This window comes from Phyllostomus hastatus, unplaced genomic scaffold, assembly GCF_019186645.2.
Source record: "Phyllostomus hastatus isolate PE091 unplaced genomic scaffold, TTU_PhHast_1.1 phas_contig_40, whole genome shotgun sequence".
NCBI classification, from domain to species: Eukaryota; Metazoa; Chordata; class Mammalia; order Chiroptera; family Phyllostomidae; genus Phyllostomus; species Phyllostomus hastatus.
The window spans coordinates 6,871,975-6,894,033 of NW_025333872.1; the positions used below are offsets into that span (position 1 = coordinate 6,871,975).

Consider the following 22,059-nt stretch of genomic DNA (forward strand, 5'->3'; position numbering starts at 1 on the left):
CTATCAGAGGGTTTTGAGGGGAAATGTCAAAAAATGTTGAAGAAATAGAGCCTCGTAGGGCTTTACAGGCTGTCCCAGAGCCAAGGAACAGGAAGGCCACCCTGTATGTCACAGATTTAATGCACAAATTTGGTATAACCTTGCTCTCAAATGCTGACAGTGCAGAAAAGAAAAATGCACTTCTTAGAATACTGTGTAAAATTCTAATATAAAATACTGGTAAAGTAGCCCTGGCGTGTGTGGCTCAGTGGACTGAGAGCCAGGCTATGAGCTGAAAGGTCACCGGTTCCATTCCCAGTCAGGGCACATGTTTGGGCTGTGGGCCAGGTCCCCAATTGGGGGCACTCAAGAGGCAACTGCTCAGTGTATCTATCGCACATAGATATTTCTCTCCCTCTCTTCTCCGTCCCTTTTTCTCTTTCTAAAAATCAATAAATAAAATCTTAAACATTATACTGGTAAATTAAATCTAATACTGTCTTAAAGATAGTGTACTATGAAGAAAGGATTTATTTAAAAAATGCATGGATGGTTTAATCTCGTGTGATTCCTCAAAATAATTCAGAGAAGTCTCCCAGTTATTTCAGTAGAAGCAAAAATGACATTAGATACAAATTAGCATCTTGATTTAAAAAATTTTTAAGTATATTTTATTCATTATGCTATTATAGTTGTCCCGATTTTTCCCCTTTGCCTTCCTCCACCCAGTGCCCCCCATTCCCTCCAGCAATCCCCCCCTTAGTTCATGTCCATGGGCCATACATATAAGTTCTTTGGCTTTTCCATTTCCTATACTGTTCTTAACATCCCCCTGTCTATTTTGTACCTACCAATTTGTATTTCTTAATCCCTGAAACTTTTCCCTCATTCTTCTTCTTCTCCCTCCCAACTGGTAACCAGCTATATTAATCTCCATATCTATGATTTTGTTTCTATTCTACTTGTGTGCTTAGCTTGTTTTTTAGATTCAATTGTTGGTAGTTGTGAATTTATTGCCATTTTAATGTTCATAGTTTTGATCTTTTTCTTAAATAGATCCCTTTAACATTCATATAATAAGGGCTTGGTGATGATGAACTCCTTCAGCTTTACCTGTCTGGGAAGCACTTTATCTGCCTTCTCTTTCTAAATGAAAGCTTTGCTGGATAGAGCAATCTTGGATGTAGGTCTCTGCCTTTCATGATTTTGAATACTTCTCACCAGCCCCTTCTTGCCTGCAAGATTTCTTTTGAGAAATCAGCTGATAGTCTTATGGGGACTCCTTTGTAGGTAACTGTCTGCTTTTCTCTTGCTGCTTTTAAGATTCTCTTTGTGTCCATCTTGTCTGGGACTCTGTGCTTCCTGGACTTGTATGTCGATTTGCTTTACCAAATAAGGGAAGTTAACTTCATTATTTTTTCAAATAAGTTTTCAATTTCTTGCATATTCTCTTCTTCCAGCACCCCTATGATTCAAATGTTGGTGCATTTGAAGTTGTTCCAGAGGCTCCTTAGCCTGTCTATGTTTTTTGAGTCTTTTTTCTTCTTGCTGTTCTGATAGCATTTTTATTCTTCTTCGTGTTTCAAATCATTGATTTGATTATCGGCTTCATCCACTCCACTGTTGATTCCCTGTAAAGTTTTCTTTATTTCACTTAGTGTAAACTTTATTTCTGCCTGGGTCTTTTTTATGCCATTGAAGTACCCAGTGAGTTTCTTGAGCATCCTAATAACCAGTGTTTTTAACTCTGCATTGATAGATTGCTTATCTCCATTTTGTTTAGTTTTTTTTTTTTCTGGAGTTTTGTTTTATTCTTTCACTTGGGCCCTATTTCTTTGTCTCCTCATTTTGGCAGCCTCCCTGTGTTTGTTTCTATGTATTAGGTAGAGATGCTCTGACTCTGCCTTAGTAGCATGGCACACCTCTAAGCTGGATGGGGTGGAGCCTTAGGTAATCGCCCGGACAGGGCACACAACCTGTGTGAACCAGGTTGATGGAGTCTCAGTTATGGTGTTGCTGCTCTGTGGCTCTGTGTGGGGGAGGGCTCAGAAGTGAATCAGTGGCCACAGTCCGACCTTTGGAGTTTCGTCTGGGAGGAAGCTATCCCTCAGCACTGGCCCTGATGCCAGACACTTCCGTTTCTCCTCGTATACCACTGGTGCCCTTCAAGTTGCTTCCCTGGTGCTGGAGCCCAGAGGGGTTTCTGTGTAAGTCTAAGTTCACTGTGGACCATTTAAGGAGGAGACACCTGAGAATCCTGCAGTTTCTTCCACTCCCCCAACCCCTACTGGTTTCACAGCCAGAAGTTATGGGGACTTACCTTCCTGGCATTGGAACCCTGGGCTGAGTGGCGTGGTGCGGGGCTGGGGTCCCTCTTGATTTTTATCCATCACATGTGGGTGTGGGACCACCTGTACCATGTCTCCTACCTATCTGAGTGCATGTGACTTACTTAATTCCTTGGTTGTCAGACTTCCATGCAGTTCAGTTTTTTGACAATCCTGGGTGATAGTCGTTTTGTAGTTTAGTTGTGATTTTTTCTATGGTTGTGCTAAGAGGTGAACCATGTTTACCTATGCCTGCATCTTGAATGGGAAGCTACTCGATTTTTTTTTAATCTCAAACCACAGCTAATATTATACTTAAAAATGAAATTATACTGTTCTCATTAAAATAATAGTCACTACTGTTTAACATTCTAGAAATTGTAGCTGAAATAATTCTATAAAACAAAAGTCAAAATAAAGTTTTTGTTCTTTGCTGATGGTATTTTTTTTTTTTTAACATGTGAAGCCCAAGTATCAACTGAAAACACTAGAATCAATAAGACAGTAGAGTCTTTTGGCCAAATACAAAAGTACACAAAGCCCAGAAGGATCAATATCTATCCGCAGTTAACCTTTTAGAAAATACAATGGAAACATTTATCCCTTTCACAAAATCAACAAAAACCCATAAAATACTGGAAACTGTATGTCGAAGGATCTACTAAATGTCACCCTTGTCTGCTCTGAATTTGAAACCAGTAGAGGCAGAGAGGAAAGAAAAACAGCCCGACACAGGAATTGGGTAGACGGAGATCAGTGGACCACTTTTATTATTGATAAAGGCTGGGTTGAGGAACAAAGTTCTTTCTGAAGAGGATGAGCTGGTCTGATTCATTCCTGAATGAGTGTGTGTAGGCTGCGTCTGTAAAGTGTTCTATCTGCACCCTAAGTAGTTGGGGAGGAGGGGTCAGAGCCAGACACACCATCAGACATCACCCTTTCTGGGGCTTCTGGGAGGGGTGGAGGGAGGCTCCGATGGTACCCCCTCTGCTGGAATGGGGAGGAGTTAGTTACTTCTTAAAAATTCCTTGGCGGTCTGAACTCCAGGGGCTTAGCCAGTGAAGACCCTGGACACCTGGGGGCGTGGCTCTTCCGCTGCTTCCACCTTCACGACTCACACTGCTGCTTTGCAGATGCTTCCAGGACAGCTGGAGAGCAGAAGACTCTCAAGTGAATCATATGGGACAGTATTTAAATTAATTTCAGGGCAGTCCTGCACCCAAGGGTGAAAATTTTCCTCCTATCTGTTGCCCAGCCCAAATCACATGCAGACACATTTTCCTGCGAGAAGTTAACTAACAGCTGAGGTCAGGAGCCTTCGCTGCCCGGTCACTGCCGTATTCCAGCACCTGGAACAATGCCTGGAGCATGGAAGGCGTTCAGTAGCTTGACGACCATTCTTGGGGGAACTCAGGGGAATGTGTAGCATGTAATGGAGAAAAGGCCTTGTCTTCCTGATCTTGTTGATTACAAATTAATAAAAGATAAGCAATAAAAAGTAAACAGGGGAAATATAGGTAAGGAAGTTGAATAGCAAATGAACAATAAAGAGTTCAGCTAACCAGTGAAAATATGAAAGGCTGCTTTATCTTGTTAAAGGACAAACTAAACGTCTCAAATTGCACATTAAAACAAAGTATTATTTTATGTCTTTCAGATTGATAAAGGGTAATAAGTATCGGTGTTGGTAAGGAAGCATAAATTGGCATATCCTTTTTAAAGAGCAATTTATCATTTGTCAGAAACTTGAAGCTGTGTTCTCTTTGGTCCGGGGGGAATTCTGTTTCTAGGAAGTCATCCTATAGAAACACTCTCACTACCAATACGCATGAGTTCCTGCACAGAGAGGTTCTACTGGAGCGTTGTTTGAAATGGCCAAGTATCTAAAACCATTTACGTGTCCATTAGGGCACTTTACAGACAGGTGTGAGTCACTCATACAGTGGAGTTCCCCATTGAGATGGATGTGCTGGAGTCATGGGAACAGATGCAGAAGGATGTCTGTGGTTAGCCGCAGGAAAAAAGCAAGTTGCAGAACAGCAGGTTTTATGGGCTGAGCAGTGTCCCCCAAAAGGGGATGTTAAAGCCCTAAGTCCTGGTACCTGTGGGTTTGGTCTTATTTGGAAATAGAGTTGTTGGGAGAAGTCATTAAGGTGGGCTTTAATCGTATACAATGGGTGGGTGGTGTCCTTACAAAAAGAGGCACAGGTGCGCACTGTGGGGAGACAGCCATGTGAGGATGGAGAGGGGACATCTGGGAGCTGAGGGACACAGGGACTGCTGGTGGCTGCCAGAGTCTAGGAGCGAGGCCTGGAGCAGACCCGCCCTCAGAGCCTCCGTGAGAAGCCACGCTTGCTGACACCCTGATTCCAGCTTCTGGCCTCCAGAACCGTGAGAGAATGAGCTTCTGTTGCTTAAATCCCACCCAGTTACGTGATTTGTTATAGCAGCTCTGGGAAACTGATAGAGCAGGTATGACAAGGCCTTCTGTGAGTATCCCTGCTGCGTGGTGCATGACAAAAGAACTTCTTCAGTCTGCTTTCTATCCTAACAACGACCTTCTAGGAAACAGGGACTCTGGAGGTAGTTTCATTTGGTCGGGGACAGGCCAGCCCCAGCAGGGTGGGTCTGTGTCCCACTCCTTTGTCCCCTCCACCAGCAGTGTTCTTGTGGCCTCTTGCCGTGCTCCCCCACCCCGCCATCATGCCTTACATGCGAAGCACCCTGATTACCCATCATCCTCTAACCACGCTTTGTGCGTCGGTCTCGTTCTCCTTGGAAGCCCCATTCCTTCTCAAACCCTTGTTTTTAAAAGCCTTCTTCCAGGGTGAAGCCCTCTCCCTTTACTCTGAGTCGGGAGCTTGTCCTGTGCCCTCACCCGCACTCTGAGGGATAACGCGGTAAAGCCCAGTGACCGCGACAGCTCTCCTCTGGAGACAGACGGCCTGAGGTTTGAGTCTTGCGTTTGTCACTTACTAGCCGTGTGACTCTGAGCAAGTAGCTTTACCTTTTTGTGCCTCAGTTTCCTCATCTGCATACTGGGGATCATGGTACCTACTTCACTGGGTGATTATGCGCATTAACGAGCTAATATGATTAAAGCTCTTGGAATAGTGCCCAGCACATAAGTGGTCAGTAAGTGTTAACCATTATTGTAATTATATATTTGTTTATTGGACTCTCCCACTAAACCGAGATACTTAAAGCTAGTAATTGTGTGTTTTTCTCTCTCCATCCCCAGTGTCTTGGAGAGTACTTGGTAGTAATAGGCTCTAAATAAATGTTTGTTGAATTAATAATGATAACTAACGTAATTGCCTGTGAGTGTTCCATATTGGGCTTTGACCCTCTGCCGGTCCCACATCATGCAGCGGTACTGGGGCCAAATGTCGGCTCGGTAAAACCCTTGCGGACCAGCTGGTTTTCCCTGAGCACCTGCAGTGGCGGGGGCGGAGGGTGCAAGGCCGGCCCTGTCCTCAGGGAGCTTGGCATCAGTTGGCAAGACAGGTTGTGAGTATGTGAAATGTTAAACAACAGTGCGCTTTAATAACTGTTTCTGGGGGCAGTAGAAGACACAGTATGTGCATTCACTGTTGTTTTAGTTGGTGGCACATCGTTACCCCTTCCTTGTTTTCCAAATTTGTTCTGGAGAGCTTCTTAAGCTTTTTAACAATGAAACTTAGATCCAGAGACTTCATGAGGTTCAGAGTGGATTTTTTTTCCATGTGAACATCCGTAGACACAACATCTGGTTCTCTCGGGAATTAGCAGCCGTCAGCAGTCATTGCTAGATCCATTATTTCATTAGGGGCTGTAAAATGGTAATATTCTATTTATCCGTGGGAGACTTCCATAAAGACAAACCTCCCCTCATGAACTGTTGAGTTACCAGTTATCATGAGGCATAGCTTTGCAAGAAAGGGGAAAAATGTTTGATTCTTTACCAGTTTTTAAAATAATGAGTTGGGCCCTGGCTGGTGTGGCTCAATGGATTGTGCGCTGGCCTGAGAACCAGAGGGTTGCTGGTTCGATTCTCAGCTGGAGCACTTGCCTGGGTTGTGGGCCAGGTCCCTAGTGGGGTGGCAACCACACATTGATATTTCTCTCCCTCTCTTTCTCCCTCCCTTCCCCTCTCTAAAAATATATGAAGTATAAAATAATGAGCTGGTTTTCTAGCATCTTTCAAAGGTGACCAATGGAAAGCTTTGGGCTTTTTTTTTTTCTTTAAACATTATGAGCTCAGGGATTTTAAGCTTGTTTGATGTGCTTAAGTCAGTGTGGTCGTTATCTTTATGGTTGCTTAAATGGTCCAGTCTGTGGCCCAGGGGAACCCCTTCCCGCTGGCCCCGGGCCTTGGAGGCGACCCAGCTCGTCTTCGAGTGTCTGCTCGCACGTTTCCTGTGCAGACTTGGAGTCAGGCACTTCTCCAAGGAGGAAGGGCATGGATTTTTTTTTTTTTTAGGATATTGGTACAATTTAACCAAACCACTTTCCCGAAGGGAGTTACTGGCATTTACACTCCGTTAGCAAAGTACGAGGACCATTTTTTGCCAGTGTTGAATGTTATTTTTAAGTTCTTGGCATTCATCTGGTGGGTAGAATAATTTGTTCTAATTTGCGTTTCTTGTGTTGCTAATATATTAGAACATTTTCTTATATTTATTAATCATTTACATTTGTTTTGAGAACTCTTCATGTTGTTTTGATCATGTTACTATTGGAATGTAGAAGCTGTGATGGGTTTGTAACTGTATATCAAGGCCGGCAGCCCCACTTCTGTCAATTGCTGGAAATAATTTTCCTAATTTGTCATTTGCCGTTGAGAGTTGCTTACAACTTCTATTTTATGCAGTCAGGTGTTTTCCTTTACATAGCCAGAACTTTCCAGCCCTCTCCCATCAGGGCCCTGTGAGATCAGAAAACCGAAGCCCCGCGGTTGTCTCCAGACGTGAGCTGGCGGGGAGTGCGGCTGCGCTCCCCTCACCCCGCCCCCCGCCCCGGGGTCGCGCTCCCTGAGGCCAGAAGCCTGCTGTGTGCCAGGGTGGTCTGGGTCCGTGTCACCCAGACAGACAGACTCGCTTTGATGCTTTTTTTTTTTTTACCTTTTTTCAGTTATTTTTTTAAATTGAATGTATTGGGGTGATATTGGTTAATAAAATTATATAGGCTTCAGTTGTACAGTTCTGTATCGCTCCTATTCTTGTTCATATTTCAATATGAACAAGGTGCTTCTCGTTGGAGAAGCTGTTGTGGGGGGAGTGATGGAACTACGAATAACCACTAACTTGGGCCCTGCCCGGGGCCCCTAGGGCAGCGGGCAGCCCGCAAGGCTCCCAGCCGTCGGCAGCGACCCCGTGGAGCTTCACCAGCGCGGGGCCACAGGCCCTGAACCCCAGAGCCCCAGGTTGGGTGCAGCCAGCGACCGGGTGGCTCCAGGGCTCTGTCGGGCAGGGCGGGACGAAGTTTCAGACCTCAGCGTCTGTGGCGAGAGAACCGCTGCACCCGGAGGGCAGAGACGGGGCGCGTGGCGAGGCAGCAGGGCTCTCCGCAGTTCCGGGTGGCCGTGCGGGGGGAATGCCAGCAAAGGCCTGTCCTGGGTAAGAGGCTGTTGCGACGAGATGTAGTTCCTAAAAGTTAAAAAAAAAAACCAACATAGCAGTGACAGCAAATAATGGCTAAGAGCCCAAATCACATGGTCTTTAATATGTGCCAGGCCCCCTTCCAGACATGCTGCAGTTGTTAGTTAGCTGGCGTGTTAACCTTTCACAAGCCCGTGCAGTAGGTACTGGTACTAGCACTGCTTACAGGTACAGAGGTGGAGGCACTGAGGGGACCAACAGCCGGCCCACGTTCTGTACTTGGTCAGTGGGAGAGTAGACTTCGCCTGCAGGCAGCCTGATTCCTCTGAGCTCCGGTCCCTTCTCTGTCCTGGCTGTACATGGTAGGCGGGGCCTGAAAGTCGGGTAGCTCTTCAGACTCCCCAGAGGGCATCTCAGCCCTGTCACAGCCCCGCAGGACGGAGCGCAGTGAGCTGATTTTACACCTGGACTAGGGAGGCCTGAAGCACAGAGTGACTTGTGCGGACCAGGTCTGGGATGCGTTTCTTTTTGCTTTTGGTAACTGTCATTCATTTGGCATCGAAGTGAAACTCTTTGAACCTTCTAGGAACAGAGTTGCCCTCAGACAGGTTGCACGTGGTTGCTTTTTCTCTTGGAGAGGGCCTGACCTCTGGGGTTTGGGGACTGTGGGCTTTGCTCAGGGTACTTCTGGGCACAGCCGTGGCCTGGCTCTGGGCTCTCGAAGGTCGAGTGGGGGCCCCCTCTCGGATCTCACAGCCTGAGCCCGGCCTGGTCCTTTCTGGAAGCCGATTGCTCTGCCCTTGCGTGAGGAACAGCGGACTGAGTTCCCAAAGTGGCAGGACTGCTGGGTCAGGGGTTCTGGGAAAGTTGGGTGGAAGTTGCCCTGCTGTCTTCTTGCTCCTGGCCTAATGGCTCAGACCATTTTTAAACGTCAGGAAGTATAACAATATGCTGCATTTATCTCTGTGAATAATGGATGAGCCTGGGGAAGGTACTTTTCCTGGTGAATTATTTACCAGGAGCCTCTCATTTGAAGCCCTCCATTACAAATGGTCTGAATTTGGTATCCGTAGAGCCCCCTCCCCTCTTCTGCTCCCCCAGATCTCCCACCTGCAGCCAGCTCTACCCTTTCGTTTCCGGCGTTACACTGGGCAGCCCTGTGGCCTGTAGCCAGGGGCTGACTGAATTTTGAGCCCCTGCAGCTGCTGGATAGGGTGGTGGAGGGGGTGGGGAGGACGTCCTTACTGGAGACGCAGGCACAGACCTGGGGGAAGCCCTAGGTGGACTTACGTGCGCGCACACACTTCCTTGTGCTCTGTGTCATTGTCTGTCTTTCCTTTTAATTTTTATTTATTGACTTTAGATAGAGATAGGAAGGGAGAGACAGAGGAAGAGTATTGACCTGTTGTCCCACTTATTTATGCATTCATTGATTCTTTGTACGTGCCCTGACCTGGGACCGAAGCCGTAGCCTCAATGTGTCCGGATGATGCTCTGACCAGTTGAGCTGCCTGGCTGCAGCTGTCATGACCTTCCGTAGCCCTCTCTCTGGGTCTGTCTGGGACGCCACGCTCCTCTTCCTCTGCCTCTCAGCTTGTCTCTGCCTGTGTCTCTACCTGCTGATCTCTTGCCTTCTCCCACCGTCCGTCAGGTCCAGGCCCCTCTCTGCCAACATCTCTTCTCTCCTAGTCTGCTGATTCCACTCTGTCTGTCTGTCAGTCGTTAGTGCTCCTCTGTTGTGGCCCGTCTGTCTGTAGACCAGTTTGTCTGTTGGTCATGCAGTCAGTCAGTCATGCAGTGTCTGTCCCTCCAACTCCCTCTGTCCTATCTTCCTGTCTCCTTGTGTCTCTCCATCAGTGTCTGCTCCTGTGTCCAGCTCCACCCCACCCGCGACTTTAAACAGAAAGTCTGTGAGAAGGGTCTGTAAGAAGCACCTCTCAGGACGGAGGGGCAGCTAGTTTCAGACTTCAGTGAACTCAGATCTTGCTGCCTTTCAGGTTCTCAAGGTCGGCGGAGGAAGCTGAAATAAGCTTCAGGTCTTTGCCCTTTTTTTGTCTCTTTATTGCAGTGTTGTGTCAGCCCCTCTTAGGGGCTGTTTTTCCCTACAGCCCTACATGCGCTTTGTTTTACAACATTTAACACCCCTGCCCCCCCTTGGGTATCCCTAGGCTTTAAGCATCTGGTGATGAGTTGCAAATTTTGGGGGCTTTTAAAAATAACTTACAAGAAATGGTTTCTATTATTCATCAGTTTGTGTTTTTTCATCTGTTGTTATTGATTTGGAGGTTGGAATACTTGTTTGGCCATCTTTAGCCACAGTGCTTTTTGGAAACTGATTTTTTTTTTTTTTTTGGAAAAAGTAAAGGAACAAATTATTAGTAATGCAACTAAGAGATTAAACAAAAGAGTGAACTTAGTTTTGCCTTATTAGGAAGTTTATATTTGAAGCAGTAAAACGAGGTTCCTAAGGACCTAGGAAGTGTCTGATAGTCCGACTTGAATTAAGCCGTGGGTCTGCCCTCCACTCCCCACCTCCCTCCACTGACGCCCTTCGCCCAGTGCCAGCCGGCCAGACTCCCTTCCGTCCGTCCGAGGGATGTTTGACCCGTGACCGTGGCAGCAGCAGTCGATGTCCACGGCAAGGTGTCTCCCCCTCCTGCGTCACCTCAGCCCCAGCAGACTAGAATTCAGGGGGGCACCCTTAACTCTGGGCCAGTAGCTGTCCAAGCCTCCTCCTCCAGCCTGGATTCTGATCTTTGTGTCGGGTTGGGGCCTGAAGCCTGGAGTGCCCCTTTATAAGACCCCCCCCTGGAGAGGAGGGCTGGCTTCCAGGGCAGCTGCGGGTCAGACGGGTGAAGGACAGGAAGGAAGGCTGGGCGGGCCCTTTGAGGATGGTGCAGTTCTGACTCCTGGGCCCTGCCTGATTTCTGGCCCTGCGGGGGGAGGGGGGACACCCAGGCAGTTGAGCAAGTCGTTGGAGGGGGTCTCCTCCAGGCCGCCAAGGGGCGCGTCTGTCTCCTGCACATGTGTTAGGCATCGCCGCCTGTCGCTGGGGGTGTGGCTGCCACAGGCCCCGAGTGGCTCGTGCTTCCCACATCACACATAGCAAAATGATTTCCTCACATTCCCTGCTCTTGTCTGCTCCAGGAAGTGGTTTGCAGAGTGCTTCTAAATGTGAAAGTATGAGACGGACTTTTTCTCTCCTCCCTTTGAAACCAGCTGAGGTCCAGCCTCTTCGGTGACTTTCTGGGTTTGCGGGGAGGAGGGCGGGGAGCAGGAGAAGCTGGTGTGGGTGCTCGCACGTGTGCTTCCCCGGGCTCTGCTGCCACCCAGACAGTGGGGGCAGCAGACGGTGTGGGACTAGGTGCAGTGATAGAGGCCAGGGCAGGGTCCGGGGGACACGTGGAGAGGAGGGTGGAGGCTGAAAGACTGATTTTCAAACTGTGGACAGCTCTGTTCAGCCGTGCCCTTGTCTTAAAAAGATTCATTTGCTTCTCCCCATGAAAAGATGAAAAGATTCATTTGCAGCCCACCCCAGACACAACGGTCAGTTTGACTTTTGAGAAGAGCAGCGTGTAGGTGATGGCCATAGGGAAGGGTCTTCAAAACATAGTGCTAAGTGGGCAAAAGCAGAGGGAGAGATGACACAAGACCATTTACATAAGTCGAGAGTACCTGCGGGTTTCACAACAATCACATTTCGCCAGAGCACAAAGGATAGGCTTACACTGAACCCGGTGGAACGGTTGTGGGGGGAGTAAGCGAGCGGTGTGGAAACAGCCAGTGTGGCTTCAGTGGGAGGAGCCGGGCAGACCCGGGGCAGTGCCGACCCGTCATCTGCTGGGCTGGCGCTGACTCGAGTTCCTGCTCTGTGAGATGGGCTGCCCGTGTAGAGGGTCTTTGGGTTGGAAATAGCGTGATTGTGCACAGGGCCGAGAGAAGTGGTCAGAGGAGATAAGGCAGCCTGTCCAGTAGGACTTTTGACAGGGTGGAACTTTTCTGTGTGTGTGCGCTGTTTCACACAGCCCCGTGTGGCTCCTGAGCACCTGAAAGGTGACTAGTGTGACCCAGGGAATGAACTTTCAATTTTGTTTCATTTCAATTAAGTTACAGTTAAAGAGCCCCATGTGGCCAGTGGCTGCCATCTTGGCAGAGTGGGTCTGAGGGAGGACTTTTCTCATTAAATATAGTTGAGGCCACTCCACCTAAAGGGCAGGGAATCATATTCCCCCTTCCACAGGGACTATGGGGTGAACTGCTGTGACCACCCTGGTGAGGTCTGGGGTCTGTGCTCATCGCCTTTTCAGCCTCCCAGGGGTGATGCAAAGATGGGTAAAAAGAGCTCAGAAAACGGAGTCTCACAGAGTTTTCTGAGCCTGTCTTGAAAACTAGTCATCTGTCTAAGACATGGTCCAGCCAGTAGTGGACCAAGGTAGTGGTCCCCAGCCTGTCATCCAGTCTGCCCCCGCCTCCACGGGCAGGACCGTGGGCCGCTCACTCCCAGCCTGGGCCCGCTGTGTCCTTGCTGTGGTCTCCCAGAGCCCTGGCCCCCGCACCTGGGAGGCACACCGCCAGTCTGGACCCCATCATGAAAGGCAGTGGGGCCTGCAGCGAATCTCTTTCCATCTTCTCTGGACAAGGAGGGTCCAGCCCTTCGTCCCCTCCGGAACCCCTGAGCACACCAGCTGAGCATCCTTGAGGTCTTCCTGGGGTTGAGCTGCTGGCTCATCTCCCAGTCTCTTGGCCCAGCAGCCCATCGCTTTTTCTGCGATGTCTGTCCTTTCTGCAGGCCCCTCCCTGGCGTGCTCAGGAGACAGCTGACTGAGGTCTGTGTGTCTGTCTGTCTCCTTGGGGCTCAGAATGGATCTCTGTCCCAAGGTCCAGTGTGTGGAGAGAAGCCCTGGTTCTCGCTGGAGTTCTCTTCTAGAGCCACCCCCGCCACCAGGCCTTTGGGATATGCCTCAGGGGTCACCCTCTCAAAGGACATTTCGGGGTCCTCAGTTTCCTTGAATTTCTGGAGTTTTCACTAAAGTCAGTTCCAAGGCTGCCATTTTCCAGGTGAGGAAACTGAGACCCAGAGGGGAAAATCAAGTTGGCCAAGATTGGATAAAGGACACAGAACAAGATTTCAGGGCAGATAGATTCTTAAGGGACTATTCCCCCAAGAAGGCTTGCGGGGGCACTTCCCGTGTGGCCCAGCACTGTGAAAGACACGACCACACGTATCCTGCTGGGCACGGAGGTCTGTTCTCCCCTCAGGCTTGCAGTCCAGCTTGGGGGGGTACAGCTGCGGCTCACGGCACAGGTGGGGACATTCCCGATGTCACAGGCAGTGAGCTTTCAGTGCAAGTGTGTGGCCAGGGCAGAGGCAGCGTCTCCTCGGGGGGTGGGCAGGACATTAGCCGAGCCACGGAAATGGGAGCAGCTTGTCAGAAGTGATACGGGGTCCCTGTCTGCAGCCCCCAGCTGCCTCCAGCCCTCACACCTGCCATTTATAGCCTCGCTCTTAATCCCTTCCGGGGCTGGCCCTGTCCTGGGCTGCTTGGGCTCTAGGGACCAGCTCTAAAGCTTGGGGGCAGGGAGGGGACTCTGGGGAGTGAGCCCTTTGTTTCTGTAACTGCCTCTGAGGGTCATTGCAGTGAACCCAGTGTTAAGTCTTGGTGACTGTCCAGTGTCATCCTCTTATTTCTCCAGATTTACAGATAATAAAACTACCTGGCTGGCAGGGGGCAGGGGTTGCTGGTGATGATGAGGGTTACTCCATTTGTTAGTGGTTGTATGGAGACTAGAACCCAGGTCTTCTTGCCCCCATGTTCCTTCTGCGTGACCACACAGCCTCACTCTGGCTGGGGTTTTAATTCATTGCTGCTTGCTTGGAGACATCACTGCTGCTGAAGGGATCCTGAGGGGGAGAGATGTCCAGGTGTGGTCCTCTCAGCCCCAGCAGAGGACAGGCTGGCTCTAGCTAGGGACGGGGGGTGTGGCCGCTGGCTGGGCAGCGTCTTAAACCACATGTCCAGCTGGCACATGTGTCGTCCTGGGCTTGGATGCCACGTGATGCTGGACACAGGGTCGCACTTGTGCTGTTAGAGGTGGATCTCCCTTCCAGGGCCTCCCAGGGGTGAGCATTCCATCTAAGGTAGAAGAGCTGGCCCACTGGCTTATTTCTGCCCTAGTCCCTGGTGACCCTGTTGTTCCTCTAACCCAGATGTGGGAGCCCCTCCAGATACTTACATTTAAATCCCAAGACAGGAAAACTCAGCTGGGCCCCTGGCCCTGCGCCCTCCTGCATTGCTGGAGCCAGGGCTGCGGGGCTCCTGTCAGCAGACCTGGGGCCTTTTGTAGACTCTGGGGAGAGCGGAGGGGGACAGAACTTCATGCTTTGCCTCTGGATCTCCGGTCAGCTGTGCTTGACTTGCAGCAGCCCTCTGGACCCTGATGCTCCTGGCTTATCGGTCAGGTTCCAGGCAGTGCATTAATGGCATGCTGGCGGTGGTGGAGAAGGATGTTCCAAGTGCCACATCCACCAGTCCCACTCAGCAGTTTGTGTTTCTGCCGACCTGGGTGGATTGGGGGATGACTGGGCTTGTCCACCCAAGCAACTTGTTCCTGCTGCGGTTGAGATTTGTTCTCCAAACACTTGCAAATGTCTGTGGGCCGTGGGCCTTTGGAGAGGCTCCAGAGCAGCTGAAAGTGTGCCAGTGAAGTCCCCAAAGGCCAAGGGTGTGGTATGGTGCATCAGTCTCTTAGGGAGGAGGAGTGGGACAGGGACCCTGGGGCTTCTGAGGCCTCTCACTTGGTGCCCCTAGAGCACGGTCCCCGACCTTTTTGGCACCAGGGACCAGTTTTGTGGAAGACAGTTTTTCCCCAGATGGGGCTGGTGGGGGCAGCCTGGGTGGAGGGGCAGGAGGCAGCGCTGCTGGGCTCAGGCGGCCGTGGGAGCTCCAGCTCAGCTCCCTCTGCTCACCTCCTGCTGTGCAGCCCAGCTCCTCACAGGCTGCAGGCCTTCTGGGCCTATAGCCCCCGGGGCTGCGGACCCCTGCCCTGGAGTTTCCGTGTGGAAGGGATTGTGAAGAGGGCTGTCCGCTCCTGTGGGTGAGGGTCCCAGGGCCACTCTCTTTCCTGGAGCGTTTGTGCCTCCTCGGTTGAGGACCGACCGCCTCTTCTGGCCTGTGTCCTGATGCTGATGCCCAGATAGACAGGGTGCAGGGAGCCGGCCAGCCTCTCCCTCGGGGGTCTGCGTGGCCCAGCAGGAGCCACCCGGGCCTGGGCTCTCACACGGCAGGGTGTCCGCACAGGGCCCTGGGCCCTGGAGCCTGGACTGAGTCTTCGGTGTGGAGAGGCGGCCACTTTTCTGGGGCTGGTTGGTCTTGTGTGTGGGAGAGGTCACGCAGAACCCACAAAACGCTCTTTCCAGGCCAGCCAGGGTCATCCTGGCATCTCAGTCTGCTCCCAGGGCATCTGCTCCAAGCGTGGAGTTTCTTTCATGACAGGGAGAGGGCGGATGAAGTCAGCTGGCCCAGCGGGGCAGTCCGGGGCCTGTGCCGTGCCGGGTGGCTCCTCCAGGACGGGGAGGACTGGCTGCCGAGACACGTTCGGGCGGTGCAGTGGCCCAGATGGGTATTTGGACTGAAGCAGCTGAAATTACTTCAGAGCAGAAAAACTTCCTGCTGCTCTCTGCTCTCTATAAATTCGTGTTTACATGTATGTGTGTGCACACATGCACACGCGTACGCACATGGGTGGACTGGGCCTGGAGCCCAGAGAGCAACAAGGAGGGCAGGCAGCAGACCAGATGCGTGCTGGGGGGTGGGGAGCGGGACTTGGGCTGCTGCCCACGCAGCCCTTCCTCGGGGGGCTGGGGCCAGGGACCGGGTGGAGGGAGTGTCTGCAGATAGATGCTGTTGGAGAGCCCAGGAAACAGCCAGGAGAGTGTCCTTATTGGGTGGGCAGGCGGCCCTGCCTGTCACTGCACAGGGGCTTCTTGAGGGGCAGTGCCCTGCCCCCCTGTGTGCTCCGTGCTGCACCATGAGCTTTGACTGTGTGAACCCACTTAACTTTACACAGCCTGGGTGGTAGCGGTGGGGTCCCCCTTTCATGGCGAGGGGCAGGGGACAGAGAGGCCAGGCTAAGCAGGCATTGGTAGGGAGCGGCCGGGCTGTGGGGCTGCCTCCAGGGGCACAGCCGGCCGTGTGCTCTGCGAGGTCCCGTGTGTAGAAGGCGTGACGCATGGACGGTGCGGCTGGACCATGAAAGACGGCCCCGCACCAGGGCAGTGTTGGGAAGCCCGTGATGGTTTCCCACCAGAGACCACAGCCCGGGGGCATCCTCAAGTCAGAGGTCGTACAGGGACCTCTGTCCTCTGAACGTGTTGGTGACTGTGCCACCTTGAGGCAGGGACCACCTCAACCCCCGGAGCCTTCCTCCCCCTCTGTCATTCTTGTCCTTCCTTTTTCGTGGTCGTGTCAGCTGAAGCTCCTGGAGAGGTCCCGACCTGGACCTGCGGGGCGCAGGCAGTCCTGCTTTTTCTGGATCTGGAGTTTTTGCTGCAGGCTCCTTGGTCTGCCTGAAGTCTCCTTTCTGTTTCTCCAAGCAAAACAACTGACCTCTCTGCAAACTGCGCAGATGGCCAGACTGGGCCCACCTCACACTGTCTTCTCAGCAGTGGCCATGCCACGGCTCCGGGCCAGCCGCCTGCATCAGGCGCCTGGTGGCCCAGCTGTGGGCTCGGAGCAGGCCCCGGGGCCTCAGAGAAGGCCTGGTGGCTGTGCTCCCTGCCTTGTGTAACATCTAAAGTCTGCCCCAGCCAAGCACTAACCAGGACCTGCTGTGGGCTGACGTCAGGACAGAGGGCCCTGCGGGGCCGGCTTTGATGTTTCCCAGGCCCTATCAGTGTGGGGGTGCAGGGGGCTCTGAGTGGCAGTCTGGGAATGCAGCATCACTCACCACAGCCCGGGGCAGCCCCAGCCCTAGCCCCAGCCCGAGGAGGGGACGCTGGCGGCCGTGCTGTTGGGTCCCCTCTGAGTCATGCCATTTCTTCTCCTGGCTCAGATTTCTGTGGCCACTGGTCTGTGGTTCCTGTAGCCCCGTGGGCCCGTTCCCGCCATCCCACCCATCAGACTTCGCTGCTGTGGCAGCTCCGTCTGGTCCGGGGCCTGGGAGTGGCCCTGGGCCTTGCAAGGCAGGGAGCTTTCTAATGTTCTTAAAATGTGAGTCTTTGGGCAGGAAGAGCGGTCGTGGTCATAGTAACGGTAGCTGCTGTTTACCTGGGCAGCCATGTGTGAGGCACTTCTGTGCAAGGTAGACACACCCAGGGCGGTAGGGCGAGGCCTGGAGCCGGGCCTGCCAGATTCTAAACCGTAACCAATGCTCCTCCGTTCCTCTGCTCCTCTGCGCGAGTGAGACCCCTGGCTCCGCACTGGGTCTGGTGGGGAGGCAGGGGTGGGGGCGGCGCCTGTCCTCCCAGGCAGGCAGGTCGTCTCTCTGGCCTTTGACGGGCCTCCTGGAGTGCTGGGTCTGTGGTCCCGTTTTGGGGAGTCACATTTGAAGAGGCCCCCGGGGCCTCAGCTTGAGGCTGCTATCTGTGTCATGAGAGGTGGCGGGGAGGGTTCCAGACGCCTCTGGTCCCACGTTTCCTTAGAGGTCACCTCGGGTCAGCCAGTAGCCGGCCAGGCGCCTTTGTGTGCCAGGCATTGTCCACGGGAGACGGCGCTCTACCTGGCCGCGAGGGCTGGGATACTTCCAGGGCTGGTTTTGAGTTCCTGGGTGGGGCTGGGAAAAGCGTGGGGCTCTGGTCGTGGTTCTGGCTCTGCCACAAATTATCTGTTTTATCTTGAGCAAATGCCTTCATCCCTCGACCTCAGTTTACCCTTGTGCACTACAAAGGAATTGGCCCAGCAGGGGCGGGGCCACGAACAATGAGGTGTTTGGAAGTGAATGGGGGTGTTGGGTTGTCAGGGCAACTACGGGTGCTTAGCAGTGCCCAGGGGGCCGATTTTTAACTTGCACAGTGGGTGAGACGGCCCAGCATGGTGGAGAATTGTCCCATCAAGAGAGCCCACAGTACCCCCTGAGAGTGGTGGGTGCTCTGAGCTGTCTCCAGCTCCGTGTATCCTGTGGGCTGGCTCCTCTGGGAATGTTGGGAGAAGGACCAACACCAGTGGCAGCCCTTCATCTGGACCCAGGCCTGTGGGATTCTGAGGTCGGCTTCCAGTGTTTTCAGAAGGAATGGGCGAGACCTGTTAACCTCTTTATTCGGGCCCTTGCCGGGCCTGGTCTGGCCAGAGGCAGAGCCTGCCGTTTCATGTAGCAGCCCTGGGTAGTCCGTTTCTTCTTCCGGGAGGAGGCGGTGCACGTCCCCTTCTGTGCTGTCACCCACCCCTGGCTGGTCTTCCAGGCCCAGCAGCTTTGGGCCTCTGCAGGGCACTCACGTGGGCCAGGAACAAAGCCCGGTGTGTTATTCCTGCTCCCGTAACCATGCCACCTGCCCGGCCCTGCCCTCCGCCTCCTCGACCCGTCTGCTGCTCAGCACAGGCTTCTCACTCTTCCCTTTGTTCTCGCGGGCTGTGCTTGCACCTTTGGTTGCAGGGTTCCCCTTCTCTGGGGGGCCCCCTGACCAGAGCTGAGCTGTAGCCTTGCAGGAAGGGGAGTGGATTCTGGTGAAAACCTGCAGCCACTTGGCTCACCTCTCCACTTAGCACAGAAAAGCCAGCCTTGGCCGCACGTGGGTTCATTAGGGGTGGGGAGTGGGAGTAGCCTGAGTTCCAGAGAATGGACTGGCTTCCCCTGCAACGGGGTGGGTTTTCCCGAAGAAACCCTGGGGGACCCGGGGCTGCAGAGTTTCTACTGGGGGCTTCCACGTACCCTCCCTGGCCTGCGGGCCTCTGTGGGTGTGTGAGTGCCAGTAGTTCTTGAAAGATGCTTTTCGGATTATGCTTTAGTTTTAACTTTGCTCAGCATCCTGGATTCTGAATACAGTGAGGAGGGTTGCCTGCTAATGTCTCCTGCTTTCCAGCCCAGCACCAAGACCTCCTGTGATCTGGGGCCACAGGTTCGAGGCCGTTTTCCTCTGGGCGGCCTCCTGTGTGCCACCAGCAACCCCCACCCCAACCTTTGGGGCTGCCTGTTCCGTGCTCACACCATTCGTTTGTCATGAGTTTTGCCGTAACCTGTGTAACTGCCCCGTGTCCCTTTTCAGGCTGGCGCCTGTGGAGCCCAGCACCGTGTACAAGTTCATTGACACTTGGCATTGGCGGTTTCGGGAGCCGTCTCACTTGTACTTACTGGGTGTCTTCTGTGTACACGGCCCCTTTCCCCGTGCACAGGGCGACCGGTGACCTGTTACCACAGCAGCTCCCCTTGACCCTGCCTGTCCCCGTCCCCGTCTGCAGGTGCCCAGGCAGCCATCGTCTTCATCAAGGAGCCGTCCTCCCAGGATGCTCTGCAGGGGCGCCGGGCGCTGCTCCGCTGTGAGGTCGAGGCCCCAGGCTCCGTGCACGTGCACTGGCTGCTGGATGGGGCCCCTGTCCGGGACACCGAGCGGCGTTTCGCTCAGGGCAGCAGCCTGAGCTTCGCGGCGGTGGACCGGCTGCAGGACTCGGGAGCCTTCCAGTGCGTGGCTCGGGATCAGGCTACTGGAGAGGAGGCCCGCAGTGCCAATGCCTCCTTCAACATCAAATGTGAGAGCTGGGGCTCTGCGCGTCCCCCCTGCCAGACCCTCAACTCCTGAGCCCTGTGGACCCCCCCTTTCTCTCAGCTTCTCCCGTTTCCCGTTGAATGGGGAGTTGCAGAATGTAGTGTGGTTGCTCTTTCTCCTGTGTGGATAAGAGGAAGTTAAAAGTTTTAATTTTTTCACCTTCAAGTCTTAGACCATTCATCTGCTGGATGCTTTTGCAAATGGCAACAGCAGTGAGGCAACGTGGCCGAGTGTCAGGCTTGACCTGCCGGGGACCGAGCAGGCACTGTCTCTGGTGGCCCAGCCGTAGCCCCGGCCTTAGCTTCACGGGGCTGCCCTGCACTGTCTTTTGGCTCAGAGCCTGTAGGTTCCATGTTTCCTGCTTGTCCTCCCCCCCTGCCCTCCCACGCCTGCTCTGCTCCTCACTGTGCAACCATGGCTTCTGCTTCAGGGCTGGAGACTGGGCCTGTGGTCCTGAAGCATCCCGCCTCGGAAGCCGAGATCCAGCCACAGGCACAGGTCACTCTGCGATGTCACATTGATGGGCACCCTCGGTAAGGAGCCGACTTAGAGGATGGGGATGGAGAGGGTTGTTCTAGACAGGCAGCGACGTTTCCCCAAGTCCCGGACTCCATTTAGATGCATCTCGCTTCGGTCTGTAGCAGCCCTGCCCCGGTGCTCCTCCACACCAGCCCCAGGTGACCCGAAGGGCACGTTGTGCTGCGGAATGATCCTGGACTCTGGGAGCTGAGAGATCTAGAATCTCAGTCTGATTCTGCCCCTGAATTGCCATGTGCCCCTGTGCAAGTCACTTCCCACTACCCAGGCCTCTGTGTTTCCCCGTTTGTAAACTGAGGGCTCTAGCCCTGACCCTCTGCTGATTCTGTACCCCGTCCACTGGCCACCTGAGTGCCCCTGCCTCCCCGTGGCTGACCCCCTCGCTCCGCAGGCCAACCTATCAGTGGTTCCGAGATGGGAGCCCCCTCTCCGAGGGTCAGAGCAACCACACGGTCAGCAGCAAGGAGCGGAACCTGACCCTCCGGCCAGCCAGCCCTGAGCATAGTGGCGTCTACTCCTGCTGTGCCCACAATGCTTTTGGCCAGACCTGTAGCAGCCAGAACTTTACCTTGAGCATTGCTGGTGAGCCCGGCGTGGGGATGGAAATGGTAGGGCAGGAGTGGGAGGGTCCTCCTCGCTCTGCCTGTTCACATGCCTGTGCTTCTGCCTCCCAAGATGAGAGCTTTGCCAGGGTGGTGCTGGCGCCCCAGGATGTGATAGTGGCGAGAAACGAGGAGGCAATGTTTCACTGTCAGTTCTCAGCCCAGCCACCCCCGAGCCTGCAGTGGGTCTTTGAAGATGAGACTCCCATCTCGAACCGCAGCCGGTAAGACATCTGGCAGGGCCCTTCAAGAACGGTGGTGCGGGTCGTGTATTGAGCTGTTCCCTGCTCTAAAAGGGAAGGCCAGTCGTATCACAGACATCACAGACCTTATATGTATTACTTTAGACTTCCGGCAGATGGCAGTACAGTGTCTTGCTGTTACTAAATGAGTCCAACAAAGGGAAGTCTCCAGGGAGGACATCTTTTTTTGGTTTCCCACGAAGGCATTATATGAGCTAGCATTGGCTCTGCTTCTTTCCCCTGTTACCTCCTGCCCATGTGTGTTCTAACATCGAGGGGTAAGGACCCAGGGATGGAGGGACACAGGGGACCTGGGTGATCACAGGCTGGATAGGATGACAAAGACACCTTATGTACACACATACACCCAGCACACACATGCGTGTGTTTTGGAGGAAGTGAGCACTTCTAGAAGGTGCCAACTGCTCTGTAGGGACTTCTGTCCTCACCCAGGCCCTGTGAAAGCAGAAAGCACCTGTGTGGTGCCAGGTGTGGCGGTGGTCCTCGGGGCTGTGGCTCCCTGGGCCCCAGCCCCGAGGGTGTCGTCAGTGTTTTGTGCGGTGTGGCTGAGGGACCTCCGACTGCTGGAGCTGGCTGCCTTACCAGCAGCCTTACCCTGACCCCGCAGGAAGGCGGCCCCCGTCCCTACAGTTGCACACCGTGGATTCCTTGCTGTCTCATTCAAACACGGCTGCTTGCCTTGCCACTCGAAAAGCCAGGTCTCTTGTAGTCGAAGGCAAGCCTGCACATGCACTTGAATGAGTGAACACTCAAACACGCACACTAACATGGCGTGTCGGCCTCCTCCCCTCTGCCCTGTGCCTGGCCAATACCTTCCTGTCTCCGACCTTGGCGAGGTGGGGTCCCATCACGTCCCCTCCCACACGAGGCCCCAGGGTCACTTCTTTCAATGAGCTCTCTGTCCCCCCACAGCCCCCCGCACCTCCGCAGAGCCACAGTGTTTGCCAACGGGTCTCTGCTGCTGGCCCAGGTCCGGCCGCGCAGTGCTGGCGTCTACCGCTGCATAGGCCAGGGCCAGAGGGGCCCTCCCGTCGTCCTGGAGGCCACGCTTCACCTGGCAGGTGGGTTCCGGGGCCT

General features: G+C 53.4%; 1 protein-coding gene across 1 annotated transcript in view; it reads left to right on the forward strand.

The window, feature by feature from the left end:
* PTK7 (protein tyrosine kinase 7 (inactive)) overlaps positions 1-22,059 on the forward strand; it is a 60,322-nt gene that overhangs the window by 18,043 nt on the left and 20,220 nt on the right. The window contains exons 2-6 of the mRNA XM_045844054.1: positions 19,276-19,563; positions 20,011-20,113; positions 20,509-20,699; positions 20,793-20,943; positions 21,895-22,043. Of these exons, the coding sequence (XP_045700010.1) occupies positions 19,276-19,563; positions 20,011-20,113; positions 20,509-20,699; positions 20,793-20,943; positions 21,895-22,043 (882 nt within the window). The remainder of the gene's footprint in view (positions 1-19,275; positions 19,564-20,010; positions 20,114-20,508; positions 20,700-20,792; positions 20,944-21,894; positions 22,044-22,059) is intronic.